Below are 27,867 nucleotides of genomic sequence, written 5' to 3'. Positions count from 1 at the left end.
ATTCGGGATTAAAGGTCATTTTTGGAGACAATATTTGTTGTTTCATGCCTGTTCTGAATTACTGGCACTTGGTCGTAAATATTACCAAAATATTCCTTTAATATATCGCATGCCACTAAATCACTATCTAATATTATACCATTTTCAGATAACTTATGTATGTTAGCTTTCCTTTTAAACCCAATTATATTATAAACTTGTTTATGGGCTCTAGGTCCAGGTTTAATTTTCCTTAGCCTTTCCGACCGATGTTGACTATGTTTAGTGAAGAACTTTTGTGACCACTGGGAATGTCAAATTACACTGGTCAACAGGACTTTTGTTTCAACCGAAGTTGCAGTTGTTTTTAGATGACATCGGCGAGTTATTTTCAAATCCGGTCCCGGTTTTTCTCCATCAGCTCTTGTTTTTAAGATATAGCTCAAAATCGGGTTTACGAGTTTAACCCAGACTTTCGTTATTTTCGGATACAAACAAATATTTTTTGTGGGTTTTTCCACATTATTATATTAAGGAGATGTTGTACGCTCGATACAAATCGTTTTTGAAATAGTTATGGTGAGTATATATCAAAAAAAAAAATATATAGAAAATATACGACGAACCTTGTAGGTCAAGTTTCTGGGATATCGCGCGATGAAGTTTTTGATAGCTCCATATCTCTGTTTGGCGTTGTTGTAGCTTCATTTTGAGGTGACATGTCTTCAGTCAAATCGATTGGCGATTTTTTTTTGTAGAACATTTCATTCTTCTAACACAATGCCTTTTATGTCTTTTTGTTCTTTATTTCTTGAACCGTAGTGAAAGAACCACAAGGTGAGATTTTTCAGCATCCAAATATTCTACAAAAATGTTGCTCAGAAGATTTTAGGTACGGTTCTCTTTGATAACTAATCGCTTTTGTCCCGTTTTCATTGTCCTTTTTATACCCTCCACCATAGGATGGGGGTATATTAAGTTTGTCACTACGTTTGTAACTACTCGAAATAATCATTGTAAACCCCACAAAGTATATATATTCTTGATCAGCGTTCAATTCTACATCGATATAGCCACGTCCGTCCGTCTGCAGAAATCACTCTAGCGTCCGAACGGATTGACGTAGGTTGATTAAATTTTGGGAAATATGTTATATTTACGTAGGACTTTTGGTATTGAAAGCGGGCTATGTAGGTCCACGCTTTCGTATAGCCCCCATACAAAATGACGCGTGACGCGTCGTCGTTTTAAGGAATTTTTAAGATATTTGGCCCATTTTACCACCGAATTGGTTGTAATTTGGTACTTTGTGTCTCCAGAGGCCAACAAATACTCCTACCAAAGTTGGGTTATATAGGTCCACGTTTTGGTATAGCCCCCACATAAGGCCCCTTATAAAGTACTCGTCATTTTAATATATTTTGAATGTATTAGACCCATTTGACCACAGAATTGGTTGTAATTTGGTATTTTGTGTCTTCAGAGGCCAGAAAACATTCCTACCAAAGTTGGGTTATATAGGTCCACGTTTTGGTATAGCCCCCACATAAGGCCCCTTATAAAGTACGCGTCATTTTAATATATTTTGAATGTATTAGACCCATTTGACCAAAGAATCGGTGGTAACTTTGTATTTTGTGTTTCCAGAGGCTAAGAAACATTTCTACCATAAAATGTTTATATAGGTCCACGTGTTGATATAGCCCCCATAATACAATATCTCCCGATTTTCGATATTTTGAACGTTTTAGCCTCATTATCACACCGAGATGGCTGAAATTTGGTATTTAGTCTTCTTTAGGCGTATAAAACTTTCCCCCAGAAATTTGTAGGTATAGGTCCACGCCATCATATAGCCCCCATAGAACGGTACCTTCCGAATTTCGGTATTTTGAAGGTTGTGGCCACATTAATCCACCGAAATGGCTGAAATTTGTGGTGGAGGGTATAAAAAGTTCGGCTCGACCGAACTTAACGCTTTTCTTACTTGTTGATATTTAATCGGTTTTGGTTCAGAAATAAACTATGTTTTGTTTTTCTGTATATTCGTCATTGGTTATTTATTGGTATGTAGAGAGAGAAGTCTCCCTTGTCCAATCTGGGATGTTTGTGGAACAATTATTAAATATGTATATAGACAATTGGATTTTTGAACCGGTTTTAAGTAACCGATTAAACGTATATGTATACCGTTAAATTAAATTAAATAGATTAAATTTCAAAAGTTTTGCGGAGAAGGGAATGGACCGACATAGTGCATTACGGAAGTGGATCTTATTTTGAGAGTCATATCTTTTCGATAGATATCGCGCCCACTAGTCATTTCAGTGGGTTATCTGATGTACACCTGTTGTACCACTATGCCAGAAAGCATGGACTTGTCCACGGAAAACATAATATGGCTGTATATCATCGGTATAAATGTTGAACTTTTGTGGAGGAGGATGTGGGGGAGAGGACCGATATTGGCCATTTTAGAAGTTAAACTAAGTTTGGACAAAATATGACGAAGACCAAATTTTGTACCAAATCGGTCTAACAGTTCGAGAGTTATTGTGTTCTCCAACTACTAACACAACATTGTTCCACAACATCCCATACGGGACAAGGGAGACTTCTCTCATATCAATGATGCACCCCGATTCATATTTGGCTCAATGATATGGGACCTACTGTTTATCGCCGAGTCCGAACAGCTTGTCTTAAGACACCACTTATGGAGAAGTTTTTCAAGGCTGAAATACTCAGGAAACGCCGCCAACATTACTGAGGGGTATTTTGCCACCGTTGAAAAATGTTGGATGTTGCCTGGCCGGGGAATCGAACCCCCGACCTTCTGCGTGCAAGGCGGGAGTGCATACCATTGCACCACGGTGGCACCCACTCTCCAACTGCTACATAGGGTTTTTTTTACAACTTTCTGGCTGTTTTCCCAAGAAGTATGGACTTTTACCGTTGTAATTGAGAGAGCGAGTTATCGTCCCTTCAAGAGTTATCGTCCCTTCAAGAGTTTCCGAACATTTTTGAACTTTTGTGGGGGAGGTACCTGAAGGAGTGAACCGATATGGCTTATATTCGAACGTGAACTAAGTTTGGACAAAATATTATGAAGGCCAAATTTTGGATCGAATCGGCAGATCCGTTCAAGAGTTATCTTGCGCTCCAACCACTATACACGGTCTATTTTCTCAGGAAGTGGGGTTTTGCCCCTGATGAAATTTGTACCGCCGTACGGGGGGCCGTGAATACAAGATGTTACAACAAAAAGCAAAACGATTTGAGAGCAGGTCCTAAACTGAACTTTTCCGAAATTTTGTGTGGGAGGTACCCGAAAGCGTGGACCGATTGAGTCCATATTGGAACCTCATCTAAGTTTGGTAGAAATTTCACGATGTGCAAACTTTGGGCCAAATCGGTTATTTTCTTCAAGAGTTATCGTGCGCACAAATTTTCCCAACATTATCGAACTTTTTTGGGGGAGGTACCGGAATTAGTGGTCCGATATATCCCACCTGCGAACTTAAACTAAGTTTGGACAAAATATTGCGAAATCCAAATTTTTGACTAAATCGGTTCATCCGTTCGAGAGATATCGTGCGGCGCAGCCAGGCAGACAGACGGACGGACATTGCTAAATCGGCTCCAAACTGTCTGAAACACATTTCGTCCGTAAGTATGTTTGGACGAAGATAATATTACGAACCCGGAAGGACAGTTATGCCGTAGGTCAAACTTCTGAGTTATGGAGCGATCAAATTTCGTTAGGTTTTTTGTCACGAAGGTATGTATAGTTTGTCAAGAAAGAATTCATTTCGTTATAACTCAGAAGTGTGAACTACGAAAAAACTGTCCTTCCGGGTTCGTAATATTATCTTCATCGACTTTCATCACCAAAAAGAATTGTTCGCCCCCAGCCTCTGATCTCCATGTTTGCACGTACTGATATTTTTCCTTAAAAACGGTTTAAGAAAACGGGTTTTTGTTCTAGAACTGCAACTGACAAAGGTTTCAGAAGCGAATTAGTTTAATTCGATTGACAACTCTATAAGATTTTTAACGATGTACATATAAGTTTAATCGGTTACTTAACACCGGTTCAAAAATCCGTTTTAATGTCGGAATATCCGGATCAAAAATTGAGATAACCGGATCTATCCTCCAAGAAAATTTGTTTTTTACGTGTTCATCATTACAAGAGCTATTTGTGGTAAATATTTCAGAAACACATAAGTAATAACCAATTGTTATGTCTATATATATAATAACGCCACAACACAACGCCAAACAGAGATATGGAGCTATTTTCCCATGTATTATAGGGGAAAAAATCAAAAACTTCATCGCGCGATATCTCAGAAACTTGACCTGTGGCGAAAATTACCTTTTGGTTTCTTAGTGTACTCAACAAGGGCTTTCATCTCCAAAAGAAATGTTCCACCCCCAGACTTTGAGTTCCATTTTGTGTCACAGTGTAATTTAAAATAATTTATGATATAATAATTATTTCATTGCGTTACAAACGGAAAAACAAATTTAATCTACCCTTCATTATATGGTGGAGGGCATAAAAATGATGGATTATCGAAGTTTCAGTTGTTTGCATCATTGAATGACTTGTGCTGATCACAAATTTTATGGAAGTGATATAACTGTAACCTGAGTACCTACTACATCAAGTCTTATGGGATTTTGTCTTTCAAACCCAAAAGGACCGATTGTCATCAAAGGTATCCTAACAATAATGAATCGTTCTTTTAAGTAACCAGGAATATTGGAATATTAAACCCCTTTAATATTTTACGATCATCACTAAGGTTCCATCCTGGTCAAAACCCGACCACCATACAAAATTTCGTGACGATTGCTCCCAAATTGCGGGCTGGCGATTGATTACAATTGCTCCCTAATTGCGGCTTGGAGATTGATTACAATTTTTAATTGACGGACGGGCAAGGGAGGGCGACAGCGAATATTTCCCGGTGTTACACGAATTTTTAGAAAAACAAACTTTCCACATTGTGCTGTAAGGTATGTATACAATTAGAGAAATTAAGATGATTTTCAATAAGTTGCTGCTTTCATCTCTTTTGTTATGAAAAAAAACAGTCGTCATTGCTAAAAAATCACCACATTTTAAATATCGATCGCACATCGATTCTTTTCACTTATCTTTATATCTGCGAACATAAGACCCCATCTACTTATTTCGCCACACCGTAAGTAGGGCGCAAAAAGAAGAAACAAATCACTTGTCGCTAAATATAGACAACAAATGCTGCTATCAGGCAATAAAATATAAAATATGTATGTTTCCTTTTTATCAGTTTTCCGTTATGAGACACTCGTTTCGAATATTCTGTTCAAATGTCATCAACATACTCAACGACTGTCATCATAGGCCATAAGCATTTCTACACACAGCCATCAGCTTATTAGCGAGAGAGGGAGAGAGAAAAACAAATATTTATGAGTTTTCCCTTCAAATTTTCACACATAAAAATTTTACACATTAATGAATTTCCATACACAAATGGCGAAAAACTAATGCCATCACTGCCATTTTCAAATTAATTAACGCCTGATTTTTGCGGGCACACATTACGGTTTCGCTTTGTTCCGGAACTTTTGTGAGCAATTCAAAAATATCATTGAAATGGCACCTGGAAATGATTGAGCATGAATGAGGAAACATAAATGCATGGTGTACATGAGTTTATGCCCAGTAAACAAGATGTCAAAGAAAGTTCGAAAGTTTTTTTACTAGATTTAGTTTTGTATTCATCACCGATCGAAGTCTTGACATGAAACTTTCCATTTTATCTTTGAAAATTTCCAAATCTTCTTACTAGCATAAATCGCTTATCTCTGCTTTAAATTGTTATTCCTAAAGAAACTTTCTAATAATTTCCCAATATTTCTAAAAATTTTGTTTTGCCATTTATTTAATTTTCGAAATGTCTTATATTCCCCAATGGAGATCACTATCATTTTCATCAACTTATGTATATCATTTCTCATATTTTTTTGTACAAAACTTGTTTAACTACAAAATTTTTCGCTGGGTAACCACAAATGTGCAAAGCACATTGAAAAACATCATTAATCAAAACCCATGATTCGTTATAGGGGAAAATCCGATTTTGTAATATGGAAAATAAATATTCAAAGTTATTCACAAAATTCATTTCATGGTCAGTGTCAAAATAAACTAAAAACACACACGTACGAAATTCATTGAACAACATCAGCTAATGATTTAAGTGATTCGGTTTTGTGGCTAATGAGGATTATGATCATCTTCTTCTGTGTCTAATGCAGCTAGCTAGCTCTTCATAATGATGATGTTGTTGATTTAAGGATGTTGATACCGAGACAGATAGCCAAAATATAAATGTTGTTTTTGAGAGAATTAAATAAGATGATGAATATAATGAGGACGTTGTTGAAAAATGACTTTGAATGATTTCTTTTTGTTTGTTTATTTCAATAATTTTGATAGTTTTCTAAATAATTGTTGTAGTAAATCGATGAAATGTTTTGATATGTATATTTGGATTATGCCTTTCAATAATTGACTTAAAATAACTTGTCAAAAAGCTAGTTTATTATAAAGGCATTTGCGAAATTCAAATAGAGGTGCATGGTGCTCTTGAACCAAATTTAAATGGAAGTTGCTTACACCTGGGAAATTTTTTTAGGTTTTCACGATTTTGCTTGGAAACGACAAGTCCTATCGAAATGGGACTAAAAAAATGTTGTAGCTATGAAAATTCTCTACAAGACTAACATCTATGACGTCTTCGTAGTTTTTACCGTTATTGAGATATAGAAGTTTAAATTAGGACAACGGATTGTTATGCACAGTGCACGTTAATCCGCAAAAACTTTCCAGGTGTAAGCACTTTACATTTAAATTTGGTTCAAGAGCACCGTGGGTGTGGGGTTATAAATGAACGATAAATTAAACACCTTGCAAACATGAAATTTTCCTTCAGTGCTTCTGATATGTTGAAATATGCCATCTTATAGGAATCTTCAACAATTTCAAATTTTCTACACTTCAAGTAGGAAAAAGTAATGCTGACAAATTACACTGTGTAACAGCGATTTTTGGGGTTAAAAAATTCTTTTTGAAAGCTCTTGGTGGATATGTGAAGCATCTAAAAGAATATTTTCGTCATAGATCAAGTTTCTGAGATATCGCGTGATGATTTTTTTTATTTTCCCCTTTTTCATGGTCCTCTTTGAAATTTACTCGGTCTTGGTTCAGAAAGGACTATGTTTTGTTTTTCTGTATATTCGTTATTGGTAATTTGTTGATATATATCGTCGGTGTCATGCTTAAGTGTTCCATACGTCATTTGCCCGTCTTGAGAAAATCGCATTTTAATGTTTTGCACCACAACTGTGTGGAGCTAACTAAAGAATATATTTATATATTTGACTTGAATTATTGATAATAGTATATAGAACATATTTGCAAAAATATAGAGAAATATATCGTCTGCTCCGTCGGAAAAGGTCGTAAGTCCAATTTTTTTGGAAATTTCGATTTTGTTACAGGATGATAGTACACGTCAAAACACGTCGTATGATACAAAGAAAATGGTAGTATGTCGCGTTTTTCTACATGTTTTGCCCTTGTCGGAAAAAGTCGTAAGTCCACAAAACGTACAAATTTGAGTACGAAAAGGTCGTAAGTCCACAGGAAAATGTATACTTTAAAATAATACTACAGCTAATGTAGTTCAGATATAATATTTAACGACATCCATGGTTGGGGTACAATGTAAAGAACTAGCCTACACCTTTGGATGATAATCGGATGATATTTGGCGGAGCCTTTGGACCAAACTTTTGAACAAAAATTTGATCATTTCTATATTGCAACGAAAATTTACATTTGAAATCTATTTTCGCCTATAAGCGAACTGATTATGAAAGAGTGACTTCTGGCCTTTTCATTGATTCAAATTGGGATGCTGTAAGTGTTTAAATACCTCATATATTGAAAAAATTAAAAAAAAAAAACAAGATTTTTACTGTTCTGCTGTCGTATATATTATTTAACTTTATTAACAAGTAATTTGTGGTTTCTCTAGGGACATTTATTCACATAACGATATTAGTTTGTATTCTGAATTGAATAAAGTAATGCCTTCTAACGGACGGGTAAGTGCAATGTTTGTATTATTAAATGATTCTAAAATAATAATTGATTGAAATGTTATTAAACTAAGAAGACATCATGGTTTTTGCTAACAAAGAGCAGTATAAATCTGGAATGGAATTAGACGATGGTGTCATGGGTCTAGTTTCCTATGGTTTTCACGGTGATTCTGAAAGCTCTGATGATAAACTTCTTAAGCCCAGGAAGACATTACACGCTGAAGATTCTACATGGTTTGCAGACAAAAACAAAAAACCCCAAACGAGGAATAAATACCAAATTTCAGCCATTTCTGAGGAATATTGAGGCCACACAAAATACCGGAAATCGGGAGGGGGCTATATGAGGGCATCAATACCAAACATCCTAGAAGTAATAGAAACTTCTATACCAAATCACGAAGATCTATCTTTAAAATTGGTCATGTTTATACCGACATAGAATTTTACTCTGATAAAGAATATATATAATTTATAGGGTCTCCGCTGAATATATCGATATGTTACAAACTGAATGACAAATTTAATTATACCCTCCATATTATGGTGGAGGGTATAAAAATCTTCAGAAATGTTGGTGTCGATATGCAATTTTAACATACCGCCAAATAACTGATGACTTGAGGCATGCCGACTGTGTCCACCTTCTTAAAATGTATCTTATATACCTGATGGAACTATGTTGCCTTCTAATCTAAACACTTGCTTTCCAATAAGACCAAAGCTTCGTTATGCATAACATCTGGTATTTCCATTTATTTGTCGCATATTTAAAAAAGTGGGGGTGGTCGGGTCTTATTGTAAATATGTAGCCAGGATTGGGGAAACGGAATCGTTCGTAAGTTTTATATATGTATATAGCGCATTTAAAAAATAGGGCACAGGTGTAACCCGCTCCCCCGAAATTCAACAAAATATATAGCCTACTTCCACCATGGGACATCCCTGTGCATAATCTGAAAATTACATGGAATAAGTACTTAGGGTCGGAGATTCAACAACAGTTGCCTCGCAAATTAATTTTCTGACCGATATTTTTATAACTTTAGCAAAAATCGGTTTTTAAAAAATAGGGCCTGCCCCCGCCCCCTTCCAAATTCAAAAAATATAGAGCCTATTTTCACTCCGGTTGTTCATTGTATATTCTCTGAAATTTTCAAAAAAAAAATCGGTTCATACACACATTGTCTTTTATATATAAGATTTCACCCAAAAGTTTTGCTCCATTAAACCCGCTAATAATTATCTCATCACCATGTTATATTGCAAGCTTATTCTTAGTCTTAAACTCAAATCATTTTTAAAATTTCGCTCGATCGGAATAATACTGCGATCAACAGCTACAAAGTCGGGTAAACAATGTGTGTTTGGTCCATTTCACACCTTTCGATCGTAACCAAAATCTAATGGGGTCACTTCTGGTCGGAACCCGACCTCTCCACAAAATTTCGTGACGATCGGTCCAAAATTGAGGCCTGGAGTTTTATTACCATTTTTAATGGATGGACGGACACACATTGCTAGATCGCTTTATCTCGTCATGATATGAAAAAATGGCAAGGGGAGGGGGTCTACAACGAATACTTCGCGATGTTACACGAATATTAGACACACCAAACTTATAATACCCTTTCCACATTGTTTTGTAAAGTATAAATACTTTATTTTAAAAACGTCCGTAAATTGCAGGAAAAGGTCGTAAGTCCCAAAAAAATACAAATCTGTACAAGGAAAAGGTCGTAAGTCCAAAGACATCCAATTATCTCCCAAAAGCGACGGAACTTTATCAAACAAAGTACAGGTATTGAAGCATAATAAATAAACGAAGAATACTGCCTTTACCACCATAATAAAATCTTTAATACAGAAAGCGCTGGAATGTTTTTTCTTCCTCCTGAGAAATTTATTGAGAGGGACTTACGACCTTTTCCGACGGAGCAGACGATATATATATCAAGCTTTTTGTAGAAAATTAACTTATGTTGAAATTGAGGTATGGGGTATTGTAACTCGCGATCAGTTTTACTAGACCATAACTTTTGACCGCATTTCGGTAAAATAAACTGTTTTAGCCCGATTCACCGAGGGGTTTCTTAAAATAATATTTTGAGCGAAGCTGTGGTCGTACTAATGTAAAAAAATCGGAAAAAATCGTTGAAAAAAACGAGTTTCATTATGTTATTTTCCAATTAGTGGTTTTACAACACAATGTAGAGCTTAAAGCTCAAAGGAGAAGTTAAAGAGTACACTTCAGAGTTGAAGTTTCTAAAGTATGATTTTTTAATATATCCACTGTATCTACCTCAAACGGATGCTGACATTTTGAAACCAGAAAAATGGGGTTTTTTGAATTTTTGTTCTAATCGGGACGCCCAGCTGGATTTCACTAAAAGCTTATTATTTGATGATAGTACTCACGATTTCGCATTTTTTAATGTATAACATGAGGGTGTAGCCCTCACAGGATCACAGTAATCTGCGCCCAAACACGAAATTTTTGTGCGTAAATTTTTCTCAAAAACCTATTTTTTGGTTTAAAATTTACAAACATCAATCGATTTCCGTGGAAACCCGCATAAATTTAGTTTTTTTGCGTTCTGAATCTAACAAGCCACGACGCGTAAAAATCCACCCACTAGATTGGCGGATATGATACCCCTCAAATTTTGAAAATTTGCAAAAAATTATTTTGAAAATATCGCATATTAAAACGCGTTTTGGGTGTGTCAGTTCTACTCAAATAAATAGATGGATACGCGTGTTTAAACTGCGCGAAAACAGATATTTAAAAACTCTCGTAAATCCAGAGATATACTAGATTTTTTCTAAAAATTGAGTGCGATGCTACATCCACGGTTCTTGATGGATCGCATTGAAACGGCATAGAATGATGTATTTTTTAATGGTGATTATTGAAATCGGATGCGCATAAAATGTAAATGAACTTCGCGGAAATTATGACCATTTTACTGTGTTTTGCACCCTAATATGCAGCAGATGCTACATCGTGGTCGCCAAATAGAATTTGACAAACTGTACATCAAATAAGAGGGATTGATTCGCTGTGTTGGAAAATCGGATGCGCATCATGTCATTTTCACAATTGCGCGGTTTATATGCATCTCAAATGTTGTAATATTCAATATAACATTATTTTAACGTTATGCCACCATTGGAATTCCTTGTGATTTGATATAAGGTTCTAATAATATTATCCAATAAGAAAACTATAAAAATTTGTTACAACGAAATATCATCATTATTGCGTGAAATTTTGACGAAAATGCCGAAGAACTCAAACATTTTTTCTCCAACTTTTCCTAGAAAACCATAAAAAAATAAAATTAGAATAATATGATTTTAATTTTTTCGTAATATTTTCTTCGTATTTTTGCAAATAACTTGAATACTATAGCTCCAACCTTCACAACTTAGGTTTAATTTTACTCCTCAAAATGTCTGGATGCTGTTATAATTTTTTTATATATTTTTCGTAAGTATGAGCGCTATTGTTTCAAAAATATGTTTGTAAATACGTGAAATTATTTAACAAATTTGATTTTTCGCGAATCCATTGAGACTTTGCGATTATTTTTTTGCATCATCGCAAGGGTTACGAATTCAGTTCACGATAATAGGATATAACAGCTACTATATTAAGCCGCGATTTTTTTAGAATTTTTTCTAATTATCATAATTAAAACAGTCATATCTTTTGCGCGCAACGATCAAAGTTAGTAACGAAAACAGATTTGGAATGCTGATTTTTTTCTTAATCTATGTGCCAAAAATCATTGATGTAGTATCAAAATTTTTTTTTGATTTTTTTGAAATGAAAAAGTCAATTTTAGACATTTTTCCTGATATATATATGAAAATAAAAGTTATAGAGAATTTTTTAAAAATAGAATTTTTGTCGATTTGTTCCATATTGACCCTTATGAGACAAATGTGAAATATTGTACACCATATGGAGCAAAGTGACAAAAATTATTCCATCTTTCTCCCAATACATTAAAAAACTTCTAAATCAAAAATAAAAGTTCTGATTTTTTAAATGTTTTTTAAACTTGAAAAAAGTTAAAGCTTTCGGGTCGAAGAGTGGATATCTCTGAAACTAGAGCAGATAGGAGAAAGCCGACAAAAAATTAAGAAAGAGCATACCGGAAAACCCTGGATACAATCTGTATCTATGGTTATGACTATTTTACAACCTCATATCCCTGAATCATAACGTGATGAGTTTCTACATAAGATTACATAAAATCTTAATTACAAAGTTTTTATTTTTCAGAATTTTGACCATTTTTTGAAGTCACTATAAGCAGATATTTAACTGAAAACAAGGTATAGGGGCACACAACATAACCGAAATGACATAACGGTTGGTTTCTTAAACTTTCCCCCAGAATTTTGTTGGTATGGGTATACGCCTTTATAAAGCCCCCACAGAACGGTACCTCCCGATTTTCGGTATTTTGAAGGTTGTGGCCTCAATATTCCTCCGAAATTGCTGAAATTTGGTATTTAGTCTTCGTTGGGAGTTCGAAATTTTCCACCCGAAAGTTGCCGGTACATGTCCACGCGTTCATATAGCCCCCAAGGAACGGTACCTTCAGATTTTCGGTAATTTGAAGGTTATGGCCACAATAATCCATTGAAATGACTGAAATTTGGTATTTTGTCTTCGTTAGGGGTATTCAACTTTCCACGCCCTCATATAGCCCCCATACAACGGTTTTCGGTATTTTGAAAGTTATGGCCCCAATAAACCATTGAAATGGCTGAAATTTGATATTTAGCATTCGTTAGGGGTATAAAACTTCCCCCCAGATTTTTTTGGTACAGGTCTACGCCTTAATACAGCCCCCATAGGACGGTACCACCCGATTTCGGTATTGTAAAGGTTTTAGCTTCATTATCACACCGAAATGGCTGAAATTTGGTACTTAGGCTTCGTTGAAATGTCCTCCCAGAAATTTGTTGGTATGGGACCACGCCTTCATATAGCCCCCATGGAACTTTACCTCCCGATTTGCGGTATTTTGATGGTTGTGGCCACAACAACCCACCGAAATGGCTGAGATTTGGTATTTAGTCTACGTTGGTCATGTCTTCCTATATCCCGCATAGACCTAGCGTCTTACTGAAATATCGGAAATTTTGGTCTTCTTTGAGTCTAAAAACTGTACGCCAGAAATTTGTCGGTATAGATCGACGTTTTAATATAGCCCCCATAGAACGGTACCTCCCAAATTTCGGTATTTTGAAGGTCAGCGACATTGTTTTACCAATATTGCTGAAATTTGGTATTAAGTATTCTTCATAAACGAAAGGAAACAAATTGTTCCATTTTACTTCAATACCACTCGTTGTGTAGGGTATAACAAGTTCTGCCCGGCCGAACTTAAGGCCGTTTTTACGAGTTTTGTAATAAAATAAAATGAATGTTATTTTAGGCATTAGTAGGCAAAAGTTCATTCATTCTCACTACAGGAAATCATTTTTGAGAAAAAATTTCAAAAAATCTGAAATATTTGTAGTAAATATAGCTCTCGGAATGAAGAATAATTAGATGCATATTTTTCTGTAGGATAGATCCGGTTATTTTAATTTTTGAGCCGGATATTTCTACATTAAACCCGATTTTTGAATCGCTTTTAGGTAAATGATTAAGATTTTTCCTGAGAATGTACTGAGAGTGTACTATCTGGCCTAACAGTGAAAACGCGAAAATTTTTTCCATCAAAAATATTTTTATTGTCCTCTTAAGTAGTCTCCAGCTAGATTTATACACTTTTTCATGCGCTTAAACCAATTGTTGAAGCACCTTTTCCACTCCGATTGAGGCACCTCCTAAACATGGTTTTTGAACGCTTTTGCAGCATTTTCTGGCGAAGAAAATCATTGACCATGACTTTTTTTTCTTGATGTGCTACAAGCAAATGAAGTCATTGGATTCCCAGCCGGGTTGTACGGCGGATAACACATAACACGTTTTGTCCGGTGAAACAAACGCTGGTTTGAATCGATGTGCGAGAGCTCGCATTGTCAAGATGCAGAATGATTTGTCTTCTCTTGTTCGTTTTTCGAATTTCTCAGGAGATTTCTGGCAAACAAATTGTGGTGTACCACTCAGAATTAACCCTTTCTTAAACAGTTTTGCCGAAGAAACAGGCGACCATCTGCTTCCAAGTGCTTCTTACGTAAACAACTTTCGTATGACTTGGCTCGCTTTCAAAGACCCAAAGGGTCGATTCCTATTTTATTTGGGGCTCCTAAGCATAGATCTAAGAATCGTCGTTTATGACGATCTTATAAACGTCGTTTGAAGCACCACAATCGTATTTATTCACTATTTCTTTGCACCAATCCACAAGAACCTTTTTTTGAGCGATTGTCCAATTTTGCAGGGTCTAACGAAAAAAAATCCATTTTGCGGCCAGGTGTTCATGCAATACCAAATGTTAGTTGGTGGAAGACATGCCCAAGGATGCCTCTATCTCACCGTATATAACATGGTGATTAGGGTTATGACTTTTTACAACCTCGTATCCCTGCATATTATATTTTGACGAGTTTTTACATAAGATTGAATAAACTCTTAATTATAAAGTGGTTCGACAAAAAAGCTTCCGCACAAAAAGCTTTTAAAGTTTTTATTTTTCAGAACTTTTGACAATTTTTTTAAGTCACTGTAAGCAGATATTTAACTGAAAACAAGGTATAGGGGCACACGACATAACCGTTTGTTTCTCACTAATTTTGTCATCGTGTTATAATATATATATCATTTTATATTATATAACTTTATTTCATATATCATAAAAATTAAAAGTGGTTTGTGCGGGACTTTTTTTAAAATTTAAATGGACTAAAAGTTATTTTAGTCATTAATAGGCAAAAAGCCATTCATTCGCGCTACAGGAAATAATTTTTTGAGGAACATTTTTTTTCATTTCAAAGAAATTTTTTCAAATTTTTTTTCAAAGTGGTTTGTGCGGAACCTTTTTTATAATAAAATGGAATGAATGTTTTTTTAGGCATTAGTAGGCAAAAGTTCATTCATTCTCACTACAGTAAATCATTTTTAAGAAAAAATTTCAAAAAGTCATAACCCTAATGGTAACACGCACGGCCAAATTTTTTCCTGGCACAACGGCCGATTTTGTCTGACCCTCACGACCTTCGTTTTTTTTTGCGAGTGTCGGCCACGATTGTATTCATTAAAGCAGTTTTTAATAGCGCTATATAGTCATATGAAGATTTAATTTCATCGATGCACTCTTGCCGTGATTATCCACGTTGAAAGTTGTGAAAAGTGATCGGAAGAAAATCTTCCCAAGTAAATTCCATTTTTTTTGCAAAGTGATTTTGTCAAGTCACTGCAAACGAAAGAACAAATAGACGTATATCAAACTGTACTGAGTACGTTTAGGCTAAAAACCGTCAAACTTTGCAAAACAAATTACAAATGACGCCTGGCAACACACAGTGTTGCCTAGGCCAGATATTTTTCGTGCAGCCCTCGTATACTTTTGTACACGCCCCTTTCCGTCTGCTAACACCTCTTTAAATTTATTGAAATAACATGACTAAAAATGTGTGTTTTTTTCTTACCGTTATCTCATATGAATTATAGCTTTTTAGACAAATCAGCATTTTTATACATTTTATCAGCGTACGTAAAAATACTTTAAATAACATTTCCAATCATTTCGTTTCGTATTTTCCATAGGAACAATACAAAACGAAACATAACCAAAGCTGGCGGAGTTCGCTGTTTAGTTTCGTTTTGTTTACATTCGTGAGTGCGAACAAAACGATAAGCGAAAAGTACTCAACTCAACAAGAGCAGATAGAAAACTAAATGGTACTAAACACATGTGAATAAACCAAAAACGTTTGGTGGTTGATAAAATATTCACTGTGGAATGTTGATGTTAGTTTATAGGGTTGTTAAGCAATCACATGTGTGTGTGCCTGAGTGTGTTATTGACCATAACGCACGCCAAACGTTTGCCAAAAATTCTTTTTGTCCCGGTGGTGAATGAAACAACTCGGCAAAGCATAGCCAAAGTACATTTGAGCAATCGTACGGTTTTCAGCTTTTTACATTGAAAAGTTTGTGGTTTTGTTTTGGTTGTGAGAATGAAACGATTCAGAGAAGCTGAAAAGTTTGTGGCTTTGTGTGACTGGTACGGGAATCGTTTTGTTTGTTTACGTTCATTGCACTTTGTACGAGCTGAGTCGATCTGGCTATGTGTCCGTCTGCCCATATATACCTTGTAATCAGGCTGCACGTCGCGGATCGTCATCAAGTTTTGATTTTGGTGCTGGTCGGATAATATTTAAGGCTCGGAATGGGCAATAAACTTATTTGGAGAAAAAGTCAACTTTTATTTCAATGCAAATATATCAGCGTCTGTAAGGGGTTACCAAAAGCAAAACCTGACAATGAAAGTAGAAAATATCACCTTTCTAACGATTTAAAGTAGATTGGTGTAGGTGGTCAAACAACAAATATATCGCAATAGTCGCTAATGAAACCCAACTTTTCATTTTTGTGGATAATATCTGAATATTATCCGACCATCATCAAAATAGGGTCGGAATGGACAAAAAACTATCTCCGCTTCTAGTAGGCGTATTCCAAAAGGAAAGCCCCTCAATGGGGATGTTGGTTGGCGTAGGTGGCCAAACAACGGAGACAATGTAAAGTAAATCTTATCTTCTCCCATTGAGGGGCTTTCCTTTTGGAATACGCCTACTAGAAGCGGAGATATTTGCATATGAATAAAACTTTGTTGATGGTCGGATAATATTTAGACATTATTATATCAGTCAGTAATGCATCCTATTTTTCCATTTTTTGTTATCACGCTACAGGTCGCAATTTTGATAGGATTGTCACGAAATTTTGGTGATTAATAGGGCTCCCAGAAAAGAAAATCATATTGAGTGTGGTGTTGGTCGGATAATACTCAAGAGTCTTATGCGAATACCTCCGCTTTTAGTGGTCGTAGTCCAAAAGGAAAGCCCGTTAATGGATGAGAAAAATATCACCTTTATTATGATGCAAAATAGGTTGGCGCATATCCCACTTTCCCATTTTTTATTTTAATTGTAGTGACGAGTATCTCAGCTTTAATTAGTCAATGAATACATTCTGAGCTTTAAAATGTTCCCAATTGCGATACCAAAATTGGTGAAATGCTTGTGATTTTGAAAAAGGTGCCCGGACATAACTCCCACGCTTTGTGGACATATCTCCCAAAATTCGTTGGGAGTTATGTCCGTGATGCAAAGCGGACATAACACCCAAAAAATCGAGGACATAACTCCCAACGATTTTTTCTTAGTTTCAAAATTATTTTTTGCGTAATTTTCAAATTTGTAGTTATACAATTTTTTATAAATTTAAGGGTAGAAGTTAGAGTGTAAGCGGAGTTATACATTTGACAAGGCCTAAAGGTGCGAACAGAATGAGAAATTCATGCTTATCCAAGCCTAATTTTATGTACAAGAATAAAGAAATGCAAAATCACATTTTAGTTAGGTAGTACTTGGCCATTAGGCTTTTACATGAAATCAAGCTTGAAGCAAGCAACTCCCAAAACGATGTTGGGAGTTATGTCCGCCTTGAGTTGCGGACATAACTCACGGCACCGTTGAAAAAGACTCTGGGATATCCCAATTTATGGAATTTTATTTCCATGTCAGATATTTCTGCTTCTGTTGGACATATTCCAAGAAGAGAGCTTGATAATGAAACTAAACCATCTGAGCTTTAAATTAATACAAAACGTGGCAAATATGGTAAAAAATTAGAGTTATTGCAAAAGGCGCTAAGCTATCACAATTTTAATATTTTGAAGTTTTTATTTTAGAAGACTAGCAAAGCTTTCAATCAGTACCAAGTAGATGTCGACTGTAGTCAGATATAAAATTAAATTTTAATTCTTTTGGTTCAGTTAGTCTTAAGTCATTTGGTATAAAAAGCAGATGGGTGAAAACTTGAGCATCTCCCTAAACGAAATGTTTACGAGTGAAAAGCAAATGCACAGGTGTAGTGGTGTAGGGTATCACATAATCGGTTCCGTCCCGACTATAGCCTTTGCTCACTTGTTTTTTAATTTTTCTCATCTATGAACATTGTACTTTCACAATCTGCAAAAACTTCCTAGGTGTAAGCACCTTCCATTTAAAGTCGGTTCAGGCACACCGTTAGGTACATTTTCGCCCTCGATATTTTCTTTTTCTTGTATTTATACTGCGATTTACCATTATAGTTAATATGAGCGGGAAATCCCGGGAATTTCGCATGAGTTTAAAAATTGAAAGGATATCAAATAAAAAATCTTAACGCCATTTTTATTTGCTCTCTTATAAATTTTCACAAATGGCTTAACGAAATATATGTACATATGTATATATGCATTACACACATTTGTTCATTTGTATACGCCGTATACTATACGGTAGTACAATAGTCACTTGGCTTAAGTGAAAACTGTCTACAAAAAAATACTAAAAATGTCACATTGGCATAGACCACCCTGGGAATCAATGGAGACTGATTGAAAGTCAATATTTTATTTTAAGGAAACTTCGTTAATGACATATTTTTTGCGGGAGTGTTGCGTGTTTTCGCCTGAATATAGTAATGTGAGGAGAATTTGTGCGTGTGCTTTTGAGGTTTTTTTTGGTACGACAACTACTGGCTTACTAAAAAGACAGATGCTATAAAACAATATGTACCCGGCCATAGGCACCGAGTTGATGGATTGATTGACATGCGAAAGCTTTTCGAACATGTGTATATGTTTAACACCCCAGTTGTGTACACTGACCTGAAAAATTACACAACAAACTGGCATATGTACATAAAAATTCTGATGCACTCACTCACTATAGAATTTTCCCTTCAAAATCTTTGGGTATTACCAAGTGATCGACATGGTGAGGAGATGCATCATCGCTCAGGTTGATGTTCGATTTATTGTCATGACTTTTTTAAAAGGTTTTAGCAGGGTTGCCATTTAATTTGTAAGACTTGAGATTGGCGATGAAATATTTTGTGGTAGGAAATTATTTTCAAGGATTAATGTATGGCATAATTACCAAGATAGTGGTATCATAAAATTTTGAATATGTTTTGTCAAAAATTTCTTTATGTCGTTGGGGAAATTACAACAAAAATAACTTTTTTAAAAGGGATTTGACATTTCATATTCGAACAGCTAGTATGGTGTACCATGGTAATGGTGCAATGGATTAATTCGAACTTCTCTATTAACAACAGAAAAGCTTCTTCCATTGCCATAAAAACCTCTTTTAGCACTACCCCCTGGACATTTGTTGTTGTTGAACAAGTTAATTAAATATGGCAACACTCAAATTGATATTTATTTTTTGTCTGATTAACCTCAAATATTTATGAGAGAATATTGTATTTTTAATTTAAAAAAGAAACGTTTAACCACAACATTCGTTGAGTGTTCTTCTTTTGTGTCGTTTTTAAAATACGAAGGAAAATCAATTTTCATTTTATTGATTAATAACTAAACATGCAACCATATGAACATTTACAAGATAAACGAGCGGCATGTGGTTGTTTGAGGGATTTCTCATTGATTGTTTTGTTGAAGTCTTAATCTGTGTGTAAGTGTGTGTTTGTGCATGTTTTGCCAATTTTTAAAACTTTTTGTGATGTGCGGTACATAATGCGTTAAAGCATTCAATTTTTTCATAATGTTTGATATGTTTTTTTTTTTTTTTGTATAGGATTTCATAGTTGCGAGATTCTTCCCTCTGCATTTGTTCCCCAAGCACTGGTATTAGACACTGGAATTGTCAAAAAAATCATTACCAAATAAAAGTACCACCTGATTGAATAATTTTTTTAGATTAGATTAGATAATTTAGGCATTTGGGTTATCCGTGGTCCTTGCACCTAAAATTGTGGACAGGAATGGAAACTCATTATTCTATTTTAGTTAAGGACATTTTATGGTGGATGGTAAACAAATTTCGACGCCGCTGAACTTCCTGAATTTTTCTTGTTTATTATTAAAGGGTGCGTTAAGGCTCTAAATTGTCGAATATAGTGGACTGTCACCACCTAGAAATACATTTTACAAGCTAACCAAATTTCAATTCAAACGTTACTAAACATTCGAATTTACTAAACCCCAACGAACTGTGTTGCAGGGTGCCCCAACATTCGATCCCGCCAAATTTAGCAAATTACTCTTGTTTTTATTTTATGTTTGTTGTTTCCTGACTACTATAAAAGAAGAAAAATCCAAAGAAAGAGGAAAATGTTTTTATTTACTTTTGCTACCGAATATAAACGCTTGCTGCTGATATGGTGATGATGATGACGATTTGGGGTTGATGGTGTGGAATAATGATGACGACGATGTTGTTGATGCCATCGCCACGGACAATGAGAATGGTGTGTGGTGGAGGTGTTGGTGGTGGTGCTGATGGGGAACTGATGATGCTTTTGCAGGCTGCTGGTTGGTAGTGGTGGTCTAGCTGATGATGGCACACAAATGTTGCCTCTCGCCGCATGCTTCATTGACTTGTTGTGTGCATTTTTATTTCGGTTTTGGCATGATCAGTAAAATCGGAAAAAATAAATTGAGTTTCTTCATCTTCGGTAGTGGCAGTGATCAATTGTGTTGGTTTTTATTATTTTCTATTTTACGTTTTCACTTGTTTGTCTCCTTTCTTCGGGCTGCCGCGCTGCTGTTACTCGCTCGCTCTGTACGCCAATAGTACGTAGTCTCTGCTTTATTTTAGTTATGGCCATCAGCGCTGCTGATATACGCAACGTGACCAAGAAATCAAGAGATTTTAGTAAAATCAATGAATGCTAAAGGCAAAGATGAACGCGCGGCAAAATTGTGAAGAGCTAAAGTATATATGGAAAAAAGAATAAAAAAATCCGAGAAAATAAGAAAAAAATTAAAATAACATAAAAAATAAAGGAATTATTAAAAAAATAAAAATATATATTTAAAAATGGAGAAAATCTAAAGAAAGAAAATCATTTAATTATAAAAAGTGGAGCTGGTTGTTATTAATGATTAAAAGAAAATCGATTTGTGAAAATTGTATTTGTTTTGTGTGCCTGTGTTGATGTGAAGTGACATACTAGTGTTTCCATAAATACATAAATATGTGAAAACCAAGGAGAAGAAAATAAATAATAAAAATTATAAAAATTTAAATTGTTCCACATTTGTCTTTATAAATAAAAAAAATAATTAATAATCAATAAAAATTATAATTATCCCTACCCCAAAAAGTAACAAATAAAAATGTTAACAAAAAAAATGTGTGTGGAATGTGAAATCTATATAAAAATTATTAAGTAAACCAAAGAAAAGAAGAAAATTGCCACCATAGTAAAAGTGCTTGTTCTCCGCCAAAAGAAGTATCCCATTCCAAATACCACCACACCACATACTTGTCAACGAAACATAAAAAGAAATAAAAATCTACGCAAAAAAATACTTCCCAACCAATTTTAGTTTTACCCGTTGTGCTAAATTTCTGCTTTCTCCTAGCAAAGTAAAACAGCCGAAAAGAAATTGTCAAACATTGCTATCCCAGAAATCTTAGTCATCTCTTGAGAGATTTTATGTGTCGTGTTTGTTTTTCACGTTTTACTTTTTTGCTCAGTTTTTCTCGGTTTCCAAATGACACAAGCAAATATTCCACCAACTGTTGGTTGTCAATAATTAACGAATTTTCGTTTTTTGTGTCTTCGTCATCTTCGGGGTCTTTTTTCGCTTCGTTTAAAATGAGTGCGTGTTCGCCAGCGTTAATTTTGTTTCTTTAATTTTTTAATAATTTTATTTTGTATTTTATTTTGACTCGAAATAGTTGAAAACGGTTTTATTTTTAAACTGCAGAAAATTAAATTGTAAACAAAGAAGAGTTCATTGGCGTTCCAATCACAACTCGACCGATGACAATACATGCATGGAACGACGACGTAGCAATAACAACGACAATACAATCCAAGGTGTTGCGAGGAAACAGCAGCACAACGCAACTTCACCATCAACACCATACACACCATTGGCCTCTACCCCAGTAATAGCATCCACACTGGCACCCACGCCCTTATCCCTGTGTGCGGTTGAAGATATGGCGGCAGCATCGTCGTCGTCATCTTCATATCCCCTAATGAGGGCCAATCCAGCAAATGTCTCGTTTCCCCATACAAGCGGTGGTGGTGTGGGTGGGGGTAGCATTAGCAGCGACGGTAGCAACAGCAGCCTTAGTTGCTGCGCCAGCAACTGTAGCAGTAAACAAAATCTAAACAACAGTTCATTAACACTGCCAGCATCACCGGTGCCTTCAGCTGATTACCCCAGCAGCAGCAACAACAACAACAACAACACAAACACAGCATCTCTGGCATGTTTTTCTCCAGCAAGCGGACCCACCAATTCAATAACATCTTCTTCATATAATACAGCATCAGCTGCATTGCCGGCATCAATGATGATGTACAATAACAACAACAACAACAGCAATACTAATTTGCGGGGCAGTACCTGTTCCAATCCAAATAAACATTGTGTTTTTAATTTAACAAATTCACCACCAATTTCCCCCGAACCTTATCTCATGAAATCTTTGTCGTTTTCCACACCCATATCTTCAACTGTTACACGTCCAAAAATCACCCGAAATGTTAGCCGTTATAGTTTGGGTAATTATGCTATAACACCGGCAGCTACGGCTCCAACCATGGGGTCGCATATACCACGTCGTGGTAGCCTCTGGCCCGAAGCATTAATGTTAAATACCCGTAATTTGGCAACAAAGGATACTGAAAAACGCTCATCAAATATGACGGTATGTAAAATATTTGAATTTAATTTTTTCTTCTACATTAAGTTTTTAGATGAAACGGACCATTTAGCACTTTTTTATAACAATATACATATCGCTCATTTACTAGACCCCCAATGTGGTTGCCAATCTTTTTGAGATGTATGGCCGTCCGTCCGTCTGTCCATTATAAATTGTAATCAAACTCCAGGCCGCAATTATGGACCGATCGTCACGAAATTTTGCATGGAGGTCAGGTTCATACCAGAAAAGACACCTATTGTTATTGGTGAAGATCGTGAAATATTTATTTATAGGGTGAAATGGACCAAAAACATACTTTTATCCGATTTTGTTGCTGCTCTGTAGGTCGCAATAATAGTCCGACCGCCTAGATATTTTAAATAAGATAATATTTAGAGGGTTAAATAGACCACAACTTTTGTGTGAAAATTGTGAAAATTGTTAATATACAGATTATACCTTTATTCCTGGAATATACATTCCGGATAAGTAAGATATATTTGAAAAAGGAACTCCTGACCTTTCTATTGATGTCAATTGTGTTGATGTTCGTGATCAGATAACAGAGTTACAGCCTAATATATCAATTTTTTGTTTGTAATGTAATTATAACCACGCTAGAAGTCGCAATTATAACTCAATTGCAATGACATTTTACGAGGTAAGAGTTTAGGTCCAAGAAGGTGTCTACTAGGGTTATGATTTTTGACATTTTTTCTCAAAAATGATTTACTGTAGTGAGAATGAATGAACGTTTGCCTATTAATGCCTACAATAACATTAGTTCCATTTGGTTATAAAAAAGGTTCCGCACAAACCACTTTGAAAAAAATTGTTTTTGAAAAAATATTATGAAATGAAAAAAATGTTTTCTCAAAAAATTATTTCCTGTTGCACGAATGAATGACATTTAGCCTATTAATGACTAAAATAACTTTTATTCCATTTAAATATTGATAAAGGTCCCGTACAAACCATTTTTAATTTTTATGATATATGAAATAAAGTTACATATAATATAAAATGATATATATGTTATAATACGATAATACAATTAGTTACAAACGGCTATGTCTTTTTCGTTATGTCGTATGCCCCTATACCTTGTTTTCATTTAAATATTTAAATATCTGCTTACAGTGACTTCACAAAATAGTCAAAAGTTCTGAAAAATAAAAACTTTTTCTGCGGAAGCCTTATTATCGAATCACCTTATAAATAAGATATTATGTAATCTTATGTAGAAACTCATCAGGCTATGATACAGGGATATGAGGTTGTAAAAAAGTCATTACCCTAGTGTCTACAGTTTTGTATGATGATCTGATATTATTCTGCTAGTTAACGGGCCTACTGCCTAATATATAATGGGTTTTGTGTAGAGAACCACATTTTCATCCCATGCTACAAATTGTCTCTATCATAACAGAGAAAATCCCAGTTTTTGCATTACTGCAAATTATGTGGGCCACTTTTTCAAAATGTACTACGTGTCGCTACCGTTAAATTTTTTTCGTGAAATATTATATAATAATTGAATATGAATAATTTTGGGATTTATATATCTGTTTGCATGCAAATAATTTGGATTTCTGTTCATTATTATATGGTCCAATAAAATTGGAGCAGTGTTCAATAGAATTGGAGCAGTGTCCGTTGGTCGAGAATTTCACGTGTGAGTAGCTTATACATTTATTTATTTTAGATGTATTCCAAAAAGGAATCGGATATTCAAAGAATTTAACGATTTAGCAGAAGGGGATAAACAATGCCAATTTTCCAATTTTTAATATTTATTAGAAATGTCATAACATGGAATTTAAATTTGCGAACAACTAATTCCCGGGGTAGTGGTGTAGGGTATCACATGGTCGGCCTTTTGTTAAAAAATATTTTGCAGGGTTCTGACAAATGCCCGCCTACGAAACACTGTTTTTTCTAAAGCAGTTTGCGATGTATGGTTGATATTTCAAAATGTGGACCCATACTGTACTCCCAAAAAATACTAAATACCAAATTTCAGCCATTTCGGTGTGATGATGAGGCTAACACCATCAAAATGCCGAAAATCGCGAGGCACCGTTTTGTGGTGGCTATATCAAAACGTGGACCTATACTGACAAAATTCTGGGGAATGTTTTGCATTCCCAAAGAAGACTAAATACGACGGACGGACATGGCTATATCGGCGTAGAATTGCACGCTTATCAAGAATATATACAGCTTGTGGGGTCTAAAACGATTATTTCCATGAGTTACAAACGGAATAACGAACATTACAGCTCGTGGTTACGACGTCGGTATTCACCGTCAACAGATTGGCCCATAGATCTTTCGAAGAATTTTTCTCTAAAACTTACCAAGCACTGACTTATCCGTTTTGCGCATTTACCCATGCTTCGGAACTATAGTACATCAGTACGGGTAGTATCAGTGTTTTGTAAAGCGTAATTTTTGTTTGACGAGATGCTTTTAAACTGCTTGCTTAAGCCAACGTAGCATCTGGTGGCCAATATAATTCTTATTTTTATACCCTCCACCATAGGATGGGGGTATATTAAGTTTGTCATTCCGTTTGTAACTACTCGAAATAATCATTGTACACCCCACAAACTATATATATTCTTGATCAGCGTCCAATTATACATCGATATAGCCATGTCCGTCCGTCTGTCCGTCTGTGGAAATCACTCTAGCGTCCGAACGGATTGACGTAGGTGGATGAAATTTTGGGAAAATCTATTATAGGTACGTAGGACTTTTGGTATTGAAAGTGGGCTATGTAGGTCCACGCTTTCGTATAGCCCCCATACAAAATGACGCGTGACGCGTCGTCGTTTTAAGGAATTTTTAAGATATTTGTCCCATTTTAGCACCGAATTGGTTGTAATTTGGTATTTTGTGTCTCCAGAGGCCAAAAAACATTCCTACCAAAGTTGGTTTATATAGGTCCACGTTTTGGTAGAGCCCCCATATAACGCCCCATATAAAGTACGCGTCATTTTAATATATTTTGAATGTATTAGTCCCATTTGACAACAGAATCGGTTGTAACTTTGTATTTTGTGTTTCCAGAAGCTAAGAAACATTTCTACCATAAAATGTTTATATAGGTCCACGTTTTGATATAGCCCTCATATATATCTCCCGATTTTCGGTATTTTGAAGGTTTTGGCCTCATTATCACACCGAGATGGCTGAAATTTGGTATTTGGTCTTCGATTGGGGTATAAAACTTTCCCCCAGAAATTTGTAGGTATAGGTCCACGCCATCATATAGCCCCCGTAGAACGGTACCTTCCGATTTTCGGTATTTTGAAGGTTGTGGCCACATTAATTCACCGAAATGGCTGAAATTTGTGGTGGAGGGTATAAAAAGTTCGGCCCGACCGAACTTAACGCTTTTCCTACTTGTTATTTCTCAACTGTTGTTGTATGTTGTGCTTATCGCGGTGCCGAGGTAGACGAATTATTTTACTACCTAACGATTATAGGAGCCAACTTCCGCAATTGGTCCGAGCTCTATGGACGCATTGCGGGTTGACATCATCAATTACCAAAAAACGTCTCTATAAAAAATTACCAAGATAGGTCCACGTTTTGGTATAAGCCCCATATAACGGTACCTCCCGAGTGAAGGTATTTTGAGCTTTTTAGCTAAAATTTTTAACCGCAGAAAACTTCAAGTGTCGAATTACAGCTAGTTATTCGACACTTGAAGTTTTCTGCGGTATACCAAAAATGTTCAATATAGGTCCATGTTTTGGAATAGCCCCCATATAACATTACGCCCGATTTTCGGTATTTTGAGAACTTTAGCCATACTCTTTAACAAAACTAGGTGTAATTTGACATTTGAACTACTCAGTGGCCCCGAAACTTCTCTACCTAAAATCGTCCACATATGTCCATTTTTTGGTATAGCCCCCATAGAACGGTACCTCGCAATTTTCGATATTATGAGAATTTTAGCTAAAATTTTTACCGAACTAACTGTATTTTAACACTTGGGGTTTTCAGCGGTCACGAAACTTCTCCACCAAAAATGTCAACATAGGTCCATATTTTGGTATAGCCCCCATATAACGGTACCCCCGATTTTCGGTATTTTGAGGATTTTAGCTACAATTTTTGACCGAACTTGCTGAAATTTGACATTTGATGTTCGTGCACCTAACAGGAAACTAATTATTCCATTGTAGTTCAGAATATTTTATGGTGGAGGGTATAAAAATTCCGGCCCGGCCGAACTTAATCTTTTTACTTATTTCCTACTCAAATGTCTTTTCAAATGCAAATTCTTTTCTACCTTTTTATATTTTTTATAAATGAGCAAAGTGTGGATATTTAGACTTTTGTATAACCAATAACTATTTTAGATAAATATTCGTGTTTATCCAATTTTAATATGTTTCCCCAAGGATTCGATGTATGAAGTATGTATGTGATGTATTTTTGCAATTTTGGGAATTTTACATTATAATGTTAAATTATTGTTAAAACAAGCTCGTTTGACATATTTGATAACTCCAGCACAGGTATATACGTATATTACAGGCTTGTGTCTTACTTCAAAAACTAGTGACATAAGTATTTTTTATTTTCCTAGTAAAATTAACATATAAATGACAATATTTATATGTAGATACAAACAAAAAATATGCAGTAAACATATTTATATAGCCTGTACTTATTGAAACTGGGGGATTTGTTTAATGGTGTTTTGTCTGACATCTGACGTAGAGGCCATTGCTTGGTCATAAAAGTAATTCACATGTCTCCAGAGGCATTACAAACTGTTTTAAGAAAAGGACACGTACACTTACTTACGGGTGT

General features: G+C 35.3%; 1 protein-coding gene across 45 annotated transcripts in view; it reads left to right on the top strand.

Annotated features, from left to right (window-relative positions):
• SK (small conductance calcium-activated potassium channel) overlaps positions 1-27,867 on the top strand; it is an 877,735-nt gene that overhangs the window by 402,894 nt on the left and 446,974 nt on the right. For 5 of the 45 annotated variants that reach the window (XM_073973828.1, XM_073973830.1, XM_073973824.1 and 2 more), the window contains exon 1: positions 21,015-23,031. The exons of 35 other annotated variants lie outside the window; for them this stretch is intronic. In XM_073973828.1, coding sequence (XP_073829929.1) covers positions 22,147-23,031 — 885 coding nt within the window. In that variant the 5' untranslated portion in view covers positions 21,015-22,146. Of the gene's footprint in view, positions 1-20,951; positions 23,032-27,867 lie in introns of those variants that run through there. 5 more of the 45 variants (XM_073973825.1, XM_073973823.1, XM_073973831.1 and 2 more) reach the window with 3 other exon arrangements.

The sequence above is a fragment of the Musca autumnalis genome, unplaced genomic scaffold (genome assembly GCF_047663935.1).
Source record: "Musca autumnalis isolate F117 unplaced genomic scaffold, ASM4766393v1 scaffold_3, whole genome shotgun sequence".
Lineage (NCBI taxonomy): Eukaryota > Metazoa > Arthropoda > Insecta > Diptera > Muscidae > Musca > Musca autumnalis.
The sequence above is the reverse complement of the archived record's forward strand: the minus strand, read 5'-3'. Positions and strand labels throughout refer to the sequence as shown.